The 13,994-nt window shown below is 39.6% G+C and overlaps 1 protein-coding gene across 1 annotated transcript in view; it reads left to right on the top strand.

Moving 5' to 3' along the window:
- The window catches only part of syne3 (spectrin repeat containing, nuclear envelope family member 3), a 48,033-nt gene extending 39,012 nt beyond the window's left edge, over positions 1–9,021 (top strand). Inside the window, exons 16-19 of the mRNA XM_072457628.1 lie at positions 128–280; positions 2,629–2,799; positions 3,591–3,626; positions 6,297–9,021. Of these exons, the coding sequence (XP_072313729.1) occupies positions 128–280; positions 2,629–2,799; positions 3,591–3,626; positions 6,297–6,479 (543 nt within the window). The 3' untranslated portion in view covers positions 6,480–9,021. The remainder of the gene's footprint in view (positions 1–127; positions 281–2,628; positions 2,800–3,590; positions 3,627–6,296) is intronic.
- Positions 9,022–13,994: the final 4,973 nt, after the last annotated feature.

Genomic DNA, 13,994 nt, shown 5'->3' with positions numbered 1-13,994 from the left:
AATGTTTGTGTAGATATGATATGGCCATCTTTCTCTACACATTCTCTGCTTCCTTTGGGGAGCACTCATCCGTGGACGGCTGTAACTCAGACCTGTGCTTTCTGCCTCGTGTTGTTTCGTGTTCCAGGAGCGCGGAGGCAGCAGAGCGGAGTTCAGGTTCAGGTGGAGCGAGTTTGAAGAGTGGTTACAAAAAGAGAATGTCGTTCTCTCAGAGGTTCTCGAGTCTTATTCCGGTCCAATCAGTGGTCCGGAACTCAAGGTCACACAGGCCAAGCTCCAGGTATTTATCTATTTATTTCATTTTTAAAATAGATAACCGTAGATATCACTCTTTTAGAAAAAGGTATGGAGCAGGTATTGGTGTATAAGTTGAATAGTCATTTAGGGGTAATTTAGCCCCGGTGCATCCTCGCGGTCGCTGCCCCGGTGCATCCTCGCGGTCGCAGCCCCGGTGCATCCTCGCGGTCGCTGCCCTGGTGCATCCTCGCGGTCGCTGCCCCGGTGCATCCTCGCGGTCGCAGCCCCGGTGCATCCTCGCGGTCGCAGCCCCGGTGCATCCTCGCGGTCGCAGCCCCGGTGCATCCTCGCGGTCGCTGCCCCGGTGCATCCTCGCGGTCGCAGCCCCGGTGCATCCTCGCGGTCGCAGCCCCGGTGCATCCTCGCGGTCGCAGCCCCGGTGCATCCTCGCGGTCGCAGAGCCCCAGTGCATCCTCGCGGTCGCAGCCCCGTTGCATCATCGCGGTCGCAGCCCCGGTGCATCATCGCGGTCGCAGCCCCGGTGCATCCTCGCGGTCGCAGCCCCGGTGCATCCTCGCGGTCGCAGCCCCGGTGCATCATCGCGGTCGCAGCCCCGGTGCATCATCGCGGTCGCAGCCCCGGTGCATCATCGCGGTCGCAGCCCCGGTGCATCATCGCGGTCGCAGCCCCGGTGCAGGCTCGCGGTCGCTGCCCCGGTGCATCATTGCGGTCGCAGCCCCGGTGCAGGCTCGCGGTCGCTGCCCCGGTGCATCATTGCGGTCGCAGCCCCGGTGCAGGCTCGCGGTCGCTGCCCCGGTGCATCATTGCGGTCGCAGCCCCGGTGCAGGCTCGCGGTCGCTGCCCCGGTGCATCATCGCGGTCGCAGCCCCGGTGCAGGCTCGCGGTCGCAGCCCCGGTGCAGGCTCGCGGTCGCAGCCCCGGTGCAGGCTCGCGGTCGCAGCCCCGGTGCAGCCTCGCGGTCGCAGCCCCGGTGCAGCCTCGCGGTCGCAGCCCCGGTGCAGGCTCGCGGTCGCAGCCCCGGTGCATCCTCGTGATCACTGTGCAGCTGCAGAAAGTGTCAGTAATGTGGGAGATCAGTTATGACACGTGATGTCTGCTTTTACCTGACTCAATAAGAAAGAAGCGGTTCACAGACTCATTACTTTGCTATACAGAATTTAGAGCAACATGAGAAGTGTGTTTTGAGCGTGGGAGGCGCCCACAGCTTCTGTGTGAAGGTGGAACCACAATCAGCCAATCACGTCACTGCATTCAGCGTTCTGATCTGTTCAAAAGCAGAACTCTCCTCCAGCACACGACAGCACTATATTCTACCTATATTTCAATTCATTTTGAAGCCATCAGTTCTTTATATCAGATCCACAGTTAATTGTGGAACCACATTGTGAAAATAACATTTTATAACACATATAGAGCAAATATAAAACATTTACTTGAACATTGACTTGGACGTTTTCTCAGACTGGACCTTTGTGAAAGTTTGTTGTTTATTACAGTTCAAAAGTTCTTTAATTGTTTCACACATAATGTATTTAGCTAAACGTAGAGAACTTTGCATAGATTTATTGCATTAGCAGAATAAAAGGCTCTGCTCAATAATATCTTTTACTGAGATGGTAATATATCATCTGTCAAAAGAAATATACTGTGACAGGCTGTACTACAGAGCTGGTGAAGTTATTTTGGAAAAGAAATTAGGTACACGTTACTACTGACTATTTGGAAATGTAATATATATTATCGCTTGAATTGCAATATTTTGATAAAGACAAATAAATATAGATAAACCACAATTGAGACCTGCAGGTGTTCACTTTTAGCAGTACTCAGCTTTAATGTACTTTAAGCTGTGTCAAGATTAGCCTTGAAAAACTACCTTAAACCTCAGTGTCGACCACATTTAAGTGCCCTCGTTAAACACATCAATTATCATCCATTATTCATTGCGTTGACCACCAATTGAAGGCCCTCGATCGGCCCTCCACTTTGTCTGTGAAACATAACGGTCCAAAGGAAACGCCACAAAAGAAAGCGAGACGACAAAAGAAACTGATTATCGTTTCATTTTGTGTCAAGGTCATTTGTTGTTCTGTGTATCAGTTGTTGTTTTTTAGTTTTTTTCCCTGCCAGTTCATCACTAAAGGGCAACAGAATGATATAAGAATGATATGTGTCGTCTTAAACCTTGTAATTATGTTGAATTAATGTGATATTTTACTGTTATAAAGTTATGAAGCAGTTACAGTTTGGAAAAAGAAGAATAACGCGACACTGACCTCTTGTGGCTGAATGATTTACATGCAAACAATTCATTTTAAAACGAAATCCAGGCATTTTCTTTCAATTGTCGTGTTTGTTTCCCTCCCCCAGACCCTGAGAAAGAACGTACCCTCCGGCCAGGACCTGTTCCAGCAGCTCCTCGCCGCGTTCTCAAAGCAGGACGACCCGCAAACGTCGGCACAAGTGGAAGACCTGCAGTACAGATGGGTTCTCTACAAGTCGAAGCTGAACGACAAGGACTCGTTCAAAGCGACAGACGCGGTGAGAGGACGTGGAAACGTTGCATTGCACATGAGGCATTTTAAAACAGGCTGTGGAAATGCATCACATTTCAATTATTTAGCTAAATGAAAGTTTTGCTGTGACTTTTCAATATGAATCACACAACACTATTAAATTATAGTATCAAGTAAGATAAGATAAGATATTCCTTTATTGTCCACACATGGGGAAATTTCGGTGTTGCAACGCAGTAGATACAGAGGAAAAGGACAGATATAAATAAAAACAGGGAACTCTTATAAACAAAACAAAAAACTCTTATTAACAAAACTTCTCTCATATCTTAATAGGGAATAGAGGGAAATAAATAAATAAAATAAAAAGATAAAGATAAAAAATAAAATAATAATAAAATAAAGTAAAAATAGCTAGCATAAGACAAAATAATACTAATTGTAAGTAAACAAAACACCCTTATTTACATCAGTTGTACGCACATGAATATGGCCTTAATTGCTTGTGAGTACGACAGTAATTGAATATGAAGTGTTATTGCTCTACAAGTTTACTTACACAATTAGTTGTTTCAAATAGTTTAGTTATTTAATTAGGACCTTTTTGTTTTTTTCTTCTTCAAAAGCAACTACAGACATACACATCAATCCTTTATTATTACACTGTCGCAGTCGCACCACTAGATGGCAGTGCAACACACCGCAGTAGGACAAACTTGTGACTGCAGCTCTCAGTTATGACCTCAGTATAAAATCATTCTGATATCGTGTGCATCGTGTGCATCTTGTATTTATTTACGTGTTGTCTTCCTGCAGAACGTTCAGACAAAGCCCCGGTCCAAGCCTCAGAAGGTCAGTAAATCAGCATCTTAACTCGCTCTTAAATGTGCTTTATGAGTAAATCAAAATATATACGATCAACTTAACATACTAGAACATTCTTTGATCTGGCCTCGTTACCCTGGCAACAATGGGGAGTGTTTCGTTGTGCTGTCTATTTGTATTTATTGCCGTGTCGTGTTTTTTCGAGCTGCTTTTTCAATCTGGGAAAACTCCTGTGATTAAATATGTGATGAGCGGATGAGCTAAATAAATGCCTCAACGCGGTACATTTTGGGCTAAGTAATAACCGGTATTTAAATATATGCAGATTCATACTATTGATATTATTCAAATGAAAATTACATGCCTCACGTTACTCGCCAAACTCTGTCAAAACCAATGTTAGATCAAGGTTGAGTTTGGACGTCATTTTTAACGTTTTCATTCACAAAACGGTGCATTTCCGTCTGATGGGAACCTCGATGCCTTTTCTCTCTCGGCTCTCGTTCAGCAGAGCGCGGCGGGAGGGGCCGGTTAAAGAATGCCGTCCCGTCCTGAGTGTCCCGCCGACCCTCAGACACTCAAAAGTGCCCCGGTCAATCTTCTCTTTCACACAGCTCCTCGCAGGCTCGACGGCCCCGCCCGGTTTAACTTCTGTGTGTTCAGGGAGGACGTTTTAGTCTTCTTGTTACTGCTGCGGCGCTGAAACATCCATCCTGCATTATTTTACGATTATGGTCAATAGTTTCTAATATGTCAACTTTTGAGCGACTGTTTGAAGTGTAAATCCAGGCACTTCACGGGTCCATCACTGTTTACATCGGTAATTAAAAGAAAGACAAAGGTTATTTTGAATTAAAACTGTCTTTATTTGAGTTAATTATCTGATCCACTTCATTTAGCACATTTGACAAAGTTTCGAAGTGCTTCACAGAGACAGTGACAAGAACAGTGAGAAATAAAGCTTGTTCTTGTCTTAAACAATAAAACTAGTGGAATGAAATGGGAGTAAAACCATAAAATAGCAATAAACTTGAAATAATTGCCGTTAAAACAAACCAGTGCAATATAACAAACACATAAAATGACGGCTGGTTTAGCTGTTCTGAACATCTCACTAAATAAATAGTGCTGTAAATAAATAAATCTAATTATTAGTGTTAATCCTATGGTCTGTTACTTGGCTCTCATTTAGCTCTCAGATATTTTAATAATCCAATGAATTAATAACTAAACACCACAAATAAGAGACTTTTATCAGGTAATAAACTGTATACAACCCCTATAATACTTATGTGTTTCCATTGATTAGATAAAAATAGCATTTGTGTTTATTCTATTGTGTATTATCGTAAAAATTGTGAAAGTACACTCAAATGCACTCTAAATACTATGTTTGAACACGTGCTCTGGGTGTAGACTGTCTCTTTGTGCATCGTCTGAAGGTGAAACCCACTGCTGTGTCACACATAGTTTCACTTCCTGGTTCTTGAATCATTAACCGTGACCTCCAGTTCAGACACACACTTTAACCCAGTGTTTGTCTTCTGTCTGATCCCTCTGATATTTGTTCTGTCGAAACGAGGTCGGTTAAAGGTTCACCGTGTAACTTTCCCCGGTGGACACTGCCACCTGCCTGTCGTCGTGGAGATGTATTAGGGGTTTATACATATTTAACACCCAGAAACAGTTACACAATTAAACAATTCACTACAGTAAACCCGTCCACGCTTTCTTAAACTATTATTGTACATTTTATTCTGAGATTTACGAGTTGTGTTTTTTCACTGCAGTTCCAAATGTGGCCTAGGGATGTCACTATATCACATTTTAGTGTTATAATTACTGTGAGAAAAAATATCACAATTTAACGATTATTCACGATTATCGACAGTGAAGTCTTTCATTTTCTTTCATTCCCGTGGTTTAATGTTACTGTTCCTCAAGTTTGTGACGACTTTACGAAAATGAAACTTTCTGAAAGACGAAATAATGTTAATTTGGACAGAAAAAGACAGGTAAATAAAAGTGATTTAGGTCTATTTTTGGACGATGGATTGAACTACTTGGACTTACCGTATTTTTGCTTCTAAAATGGTCATGGATATTTCTTTTTTTTGCATCTTACGATTATATTGTGACCCGAATAATCACGATTCTCGATTAACCGAATCCTCTTGACATTTCTAGCGTGGACAAAGTGAAGAATGACTGAAACAGGCACATGTGTTACTCTAGCAGTACTGAAAACGAAACGCAAATCCAGTCAGAACTTCAAAAGTGCAGACTATTCACAGTTAACTTCGACTCGTAATGATTCATTTTTATTAATTTTATTAGTTCTATCTTGTCCTGTGGATATTTTCAGTTCTTTTACAAGGTTTTCTCTCTCCGAGTCTGACTAACTGCACAAAATCAGCCGAGCAAAGCAAATGTTGTCGCGGGGCGATTAACGGGTTAATCATGGTTAATCACGGGTTAATCATGGTTAATCACGGGTTAATCATGGTTAATCACGGGTTAATTGTAGTTAATCACGGGTTAATCATGGTTAATCACGGGTTAATTGTAGTTAATCACGGGTTAAGTGCTAAAATGGTCATCAATATGTTCAATTATTGCAATATTTTCTGTAGCATTATCACTTGTTTTACCACGACTTATCCCCGTTTTACGCCGTATTGTGTTTTGTGTCCGCAGAAGCCGGGCCTGCTGTACCGCGTGTGCTGCCTGGCGCTGCCCCTGTGGCTCCTCCTCCTCGCTCTGCTCCTGCTCGCCTTCCTGCTGCCGCTCGCCGACGAATCCCACTCCTGCTCGCTCTCCAACAACTTCGCCCGCTCCTTCAACATCATGCTGCGCTACCAGGGGCCCCCGCCCACCTGAGGTTGTACGTTTGTGTCGAGAAGGGCCAATATCGCGCCTGGTATTTCTTTAAATTCAACTGTGTGGACGGTAGAACGCTGAAAAAGCGACGAGGAACGCTTCGAGGCTGATAACTGAAGTGTCATTTAAAGGTGCACTGCGGGATATTTCTGCTTGGGGTTCCTGTATCGGCTTGTCTCCATGGAATTATTATTATTAGTAGTCATTTATCTTGCAATCCACAATATTTTACTATTATCTGAGTCAGTAAACCTTGGAAAATGTACATTTGCTTATGGTTTTACCGTATTTCCCGGAGTATATGTCGCAAAAAAGCCAAAAATTGCATAATATAGAAGAAAAAAACATACATAAGTTGCACTGGAGTATGAAATGCGGTTGCAAGTGTAAAAATAACAAATAATATCACATATAAGTCACTCCGGAGTATAAGTAAATATATAAGTATAAGTCGTACCCTGGCCAAAACTATGAAAAAAGGTGCGACTTATAGTCCAAAAAATACGGTAACTGAAAACGTCATGCTCTGTAAATGCTACAACTATTACACGGATCCCAATTATTTGCCAACTTTATTAAAGCTTCTTGTTGAAATGTAAGATCACATCAGATACATACATTTCCTGGCCGTTTCTTCAGACTTGTGTGATAACGTCTGTGATAACGGCGCCTTCTGCTTCGTCCCTGTCGTGTGCAGGAGCCGGAGCCCGTCCAAGCCCCTCTGCGGCTCTGCACCTGTCGTAGAACTCTCTAGAATATGATTTTAACAGCGGGAAATGATTTAATACAACCGTGCGGACGTAATTGAGCTGTATCTGTCACATTACACTACACTTCACCTTTCAAGACAATCAAGGTCACTAAACACAGTATACATAGAGATTTGTACAAAATATTCTTAAAATATACTGCAGCATTTGGAAGGCATTTGAAAGATGCTGTTTCAAAAATATGTATCGACATGTTTATTTTATTTAAGAATGATGTGCTACCAAAAACCCCAAAATGTGTTTTTATTTAAGTTTAAGTTGTACGTTTATATGACTGTACCTGTAGAAGCTTAGAATTTAAAGCTCATCCAGCGTTTTTGTTAAGTTTTTTTACACTAAGCTGTTGAAATATTCCAAACCCTGATCAATTTCATGTACAGACATATGTGAGGAGCAGGATATGACCACATACTCTGTTATTTGTACAGGGACAGTACACAGAAGTACACTAACCATGATAAAGTCCAAAGGAGACGTGCGGTTTTCAGGTTTTAGCACAAACGCTTCAATCCCTGAGCAGGTTGTTGTTACAGAAATAACTACATTTGAATACAGGTACTCTTGCACTTGCAGAACTTTTATATACCGTATTTTCTGGACTATAAGTCGCACTGGAGTATAAGTCGCATCAGCCAAAAAATGCATAATAGAGAAGAAAAAAACATATATAAGTTGCATTGGAGTATGAAATGTGGTTGCAAGTGTGAAAATAACAAATAATATCACATATAAGTCGCTCCGGAGTATAAGTATATAACTTTTTTTTACGGCCCGTTAAAGTCCATCGCTCCAGGCCTCTTGTTTTCATCTGCGCTCTCTTCACACCCTCTAAAACGCCTCCGCACCCTGTTTTCTCCCTGTTTTCGCCACAGGTTTTAGCTTCTGTTGACGTCTTTTTTTTCCTGTGCGCGTTACCGAGGCAACACTGACCAAGTAAAGTCGACTGAAACGGAAGCTTTATTTTCAGCCGAGCAGCTACTTGAATGTAGAGGACGTGCGCTCTGTGGCAAAAGATGATGCTGTAAAACGCATGAAAGGAGAAAAATGTGTGTGGGAAATTTTTATTCCAATAAACTGGTTCAAAAAATATTATTTCAGTATAATATCTTTTTAGTATTTCCCTGGAAGACGCGTTCTCGTCCCAAAAAAATGCCAAAAATCCTTCGACAATTTTCAAAAAGCTGGTTGTATTTTTTATTCTTGTATAGTGTATGGAGTAAAAGGTGTTTTCCTGAAGTAGAATAAGTATAATTGACACTGACTATTAAATATGAAAGTCATGTTCAGGCCCTTTTCAAACTTTTAATTTTTTTGAGTTTTTTGTTAATTTTTTTAGCCAACAAGATGCATAAAGTGTTTCAAATCTCCCAAAAAATAGTATTAATTGCCTTATAACTTGGCATTCCTACCACCAAAGAAGTTTATGTATTTGTAAAACATTCACAAATTCAAGTATGTCACGTACTGTAAAGAGTGTCATGCTTGGCTTAAAATTCTAAATATATTTTTCATGTTTATTTTTTCTCTGGCCAAAAAGCTTGTCTAAATTTATTTCACAGTGATCGACTCATGATGATCAAGAATTATTTTCTACAGGTCTGGTGTAGTGAATAAAGCTGCATGTAAACAGTATTAACAAAATGCGTTCGACAAATCATCATTTTTCGAATTTTTCATTTTCAAATTTGGTTTATTCTAAATTCTTTTTCTTTTTTTCCCCCCTTTTTTAAAATTTTTGTTTTGCTTTTTATGAGGCTAACTAGCACTTTGACAGGTTAAAAAGAATTTTTTTTTTTTTATGTCGTTATTGTTTGTTAGTCTCACTAAAAAGAAAAAAAAAAGAAAAAAACTGAAAAAGAAAAAATAACATGAAAAAATAAATTGTTCTTTTTTTCTTTCTTTTTTCTTTCTTTTTTAATTCTTCTTTTGCTTTTTATGAGACTAACAAGCACTTTGACAGGTTAAAAAGAACAATTTATTCATTTACTTTTTTATGTTGATATTGTTTGTTAGGCTCAATAAAAAGAAAAAAAAATAACATGAAAAAATAAATTGTTCTTTTTAACCTGTCTGGGATGTAAATATTTGATATGTAGCACCTTTAAGACCCTTTATCCCCTTACTGTGTGCATATGTTTATTGCCTTAAAGCTTTATATAATTCAGTGTACCAGTGCCATGCCTTTATATAAAATCGTAGCTTTCTGAACCACTTAATATCAATATTTAACTTGTTTGATGCTATGTCTGCGTCCTGTGCTGCTCCGCGCCTTTAAACGCCTATGCAACTCCCCGCTCTGTTTAGATTTATTATGCAACTAAAGCTCGAGCACAACTGGCCCTACGAGGAGCCATGAAGTTATGCAATAATGAAAAACGCCATTGAAATTAGTCAAACAATATTGTAAGAAACATTTGTGTGCCTGTGTGTGTGTGAACTTTGATGGCATTTTCTGAACGGCTTTCATTTTAAAAGCTTGTTTTGTGTTTTTTTTTCTTGAAATAAATGCACTTCAAATGACATTTTTTTCTGAGTGAGTCATTCTTAAAAATAATTACTGTATTTTCTGGAGTATAAGTCACACTGGAGTATAAATCGCACCAGCCAAAAAATGCATAATAGAGAAGAAAAAAACATGTATAAGTTGCACTGGAGTATGAAATGCAGTTGCGAAAATAACAAATAATATCACATATAAGTCGCTCCGGAGTACAAGTATAAGTTGCCAAAACTATGAAAAAAGGTGCGACTTATAGTCCGGAAAATACGGTATTAAAGTTGTTTTTTTTATAAGCAAATCTACAAATTACTTTTAAATAAGATGATGTGAAGACACATTTACGTGATACGATTGCGGTCTTGGATTATAAACAATCGAGAACTATTAAAGATGCAATAGTCCACAGTCTGGCATTAAACACACTACAGTATCTCCATGGAAACGAGCAGTGATGCTACCTGATCAAGTTGAAGCTCAGGTCTATGGAGAGGTGAACACTATTAGTAATTGTTTTCCGGGGTATTTTTTTTTAGCTCTAAAACACCTGTAACTGAATAGATGCAATACGTGCTCAAGTAAAAGTACAGTTATCCTAACGTTCTACTCAATGATAGTGATTTACTTCCCTGTTATACCGTGGAACATTCCAAACAAAGCGACAAAATCTCCATGGAGTAAACACTATTGAATGACATGTTTTAATTCACCAATCATTACCGTATTTTCCGGACTATAAGTCGCACCAGCCAAAAAAAAAGACAAAGAAGTCGCACTGGAGTATAAATCAAATTTTGGGGGGGAATTTATTTGATAAAATTCAAAATCAAGAACAGATATTTAATCTTGAAATGCAGTTTAAAAATAATTACAGATGAGAGAACATGGTGAATAGGTGTACGTATGCTAACGCTAACACCTTCAGCTACATGACACACAGACAGAACTGTGGTAAGTGTCTGGTATGTTAACGTAACATATTAACAGTTATTCAGATAACTATAGCATAAAGAACATGCTAACAAGTTTACCAAAGCATCAGTTTTACCCCAAATCACTAAATCCATTGAATTCTTCTTCCTCTGTGTCACTTCTAACAACTCCACAAACTCCAGAGGTAGAGGAAGTGCAGATTCTTCTTCTGCGTCGCTTAGAGCCTAGAGCGCCCTCTTGCGGCTGCCAGTGTGAAAATAACAAAAATATCACATATAAGTCGCTCTGGAGTATAAATCGCACCCCGGCCAAAACTATGTAATAACGACTTATAATCCGGAAAATACGGTACCTCACTATATCCGCTAAATCTCCCACAAAAGCTGCAAAAAAAACAACAAACATGAAAACCGAGACGACACGTGGCTAAACAGGACGGGCCGAGCTCAAGCGTGTTCCCTTCGTATCCCATAATGCTCTGTAATCATGTTTCCTAATCACACGTTGCAGAGTGGGATCCACCTTAAACCCGTGTGTGTTTTCAGTCGTGTTGACTTTGCCTGACTCATGTTGTTTGGGGATAAAGTTTCACGTCCCGGAGCGGCGTGTCGGCTCAAACAATGTGGGATTTCCTCATTCAAAACAATCGTGATTTTAATGTGTGATATTGACATGCCACAACTTATTTTATTGATTAGATATGTATTAGTTTGGACATATTTAACTTAAAACGTCTTGACAAATCTGAATGTGTGTAGTGCCTGGCCTGTGGTTGATTGAATTGTAAAAAGTGGGAGGGTTTTAAAAGCGGCATCGATTCAACTGCAACGTGTCTAGCAGCCTCAATAGTGAATTCCACTGGCAACGGTCCCAGTTTTTCATCATTCTGACACACGTGGAATGACATTTTAGGCCTTGCAACAGCCATAACGAAGGAAAACTTGAATATACCGCATTTTCCGGACTATAAGTCGCACTGGAGTATAAGTCGCACCAGCCAAAAAAATGCATAATAGAGAAGGAAAAAAACATAAGTTGCACTGGAGTATGAAATGCATTTGCAAGTGTGAAAATAACAAATAATATCACATATAAGTCGCTCTGGAGTATAAGTATATAAGTTTAAATATAAGTATAAGTCGCACTCCGGCCAAAACTATGAAAAAAGGTGCGACTTATAGTCCGGAAATTACGGTAGAAGTGTAACCCTTAAAGATGTTATATGTTTTCGGTTGTTTTCCTTGCTAAAATACACCAACATGGCAGGACAGTGTTTAGCAGCGCCTCTCTTTATTTTCACGTGTTTTTACCACTCACTTCCTGTGCGTCCATCAAAAGCGCTGTACAGAAACAAGTTAAACAGGAACCACCTAATGTAGCAGGATAAATGAATAAATGTACCCAAAATAAAATAAGTACAACACAATATAAACAAACCCTCAAATCAAATCATGTGCAATACTGACTTAATCATGTGCAATACTGTCATATTCATGTGCAATACTGACTTAATCATGTGCAATACTGTCATATTCATGTGCAATACTGACTTAATCATGTGCAATACTGACTTAATGTGCAATATTGACTTAATCATGTGCAATACTGACTTAATCATGTGCAATACTGTCATATTCATGTGCAATACTGACTTAATCATGTGCAATACTGTCATATTCATGTGCAATACTGACTTAATCATGTGCAATACTGACTTAATGTGCAATATTGACTTAATCATGTGCAATACTGACTTAATCATGTTTAATACTGACTCTCATGTGCAATACTGACTTAATCATGTGCAATACTGACAATCATGTGCAATACTGTCATAATCATGTGCAATACTGACATAATCATGTGCAATACTGACTTAATCATGTGCAATACTGTCATAATCATGTGCAATACTGTCATACCCATACGCAATAATGACATTCATGTGCAATACTCATATGCAATAATGTCATATTCATGTGCAATACTCATACGCAATAATGTCATATTCATGTGCAATACTCATACGCAATAATGTCATAGTCATATGCAATACTGACTTAATCATGTGCAATACTGTCATAATCATGTACAATACTGTCATACCCATACGCAATAATGACATTCATGTGCAATACTCATACGCAATAATGTCATATTCATGTGCAATACTCATACGCAATAATATATTCATGTGCAATACTGATACGCAATAATGTCATATTCATGTGCAATACTCATATGCAATAATGTCATATTCATGTGCAATACTCATATGCAATAATGTCATATTCATGTGCAATACTCATATGCAATAATGTCATATTCATGTGCAATACTCATACGCAATAATATCATATTCATGTGCAATACTCATACGCAATAATGTCATATTCATGTGCAATACTCATACGCAATAATGTCATATTCATGTGCAATACTCATACGCAATAATGTCATATTCATGTGCAATACTCATACGCAATAATGTCATATTTATGTGCAATACTCATACGCAATAATGTCATATTCATGTGCAATACTCATACGCAATAATGTCATATTCATGTGCAATACTCATACGCAATAATGTCATATTCATGTGCAATACTCATACGCAATAATGTCATATTCATGTGCATATAACTGCTGTAAATAAGAGCGTTTACTTTTGCCCCTATTATTATTATTTTGTCTTATCGTATTTTTAATTTTTTATTTCTCTCTATTCCTTATTAAGAATATGAGAGTTATATAATATAAATAAAGGCTATCGCATCTTATCAATATCAAAATACAAATTCCCCAAACAAATGTAAATTAGACAGAAATGAATGTAAAATAAAATCATATATTACAGTAAGTATATTTTAGCACTTGCTGCGTCTTGTGCTGTTTTCTCCTGCTCGCTCTCCGTCACTCTGGCCGGTCCTCTCTCCATCGCTCGTTGCCGTGGCGTTTGTCTCCGCCCACGCAGCTCTCACCTCCAGCTCACAGCCAGGCCGCCGAGCTGTGCCTCAATCTGGCGCCCACGCTCTGCCAAAAGCACCGGGCACCAAATGAAAAAAACATCTCTGAATCACTAAGGCAGAAGTAGTACGTGTCGTGAACGTTTCCGATGTGTTCAACCGAAGCGTCCTTCCTCACGTGAACGAACTTGTAGCGCGAAGGGCTGAGGCCGATTGGTTGCGTCCGTGCGACTTCAGAACGTTCTGGTTTAAAATTGCTCAGGTCACGATTCTACGGTGGAATTCGCCTTTTACGGAATGCGGATTTGGTTCGTTTCGTAATCGCCGGGACAAATCCGCGTGAAAC

This window comes from Eucyclogobius newberryi, unplaced genomic scaffold (genome assembly GCF_026437365.1).
Source record: "Eucyclogobius newberryi isolate DKJ021-1_F unplaced genomic scaffold, fEucNew1.0.hap1 SCAF_21, whole genome shotgun sequence".
In the NCBI taxonomy this organism is placed as follows: Eukaryota; Metazoa; Chordata; class Actinopteri; order Gobiiformes; family Gobiidae; genus Eucyclogobius; species Eucyclogobius newberryi.
This window is presented reverse-complemented; position numbering and strand designations above follow the sequence as displayed.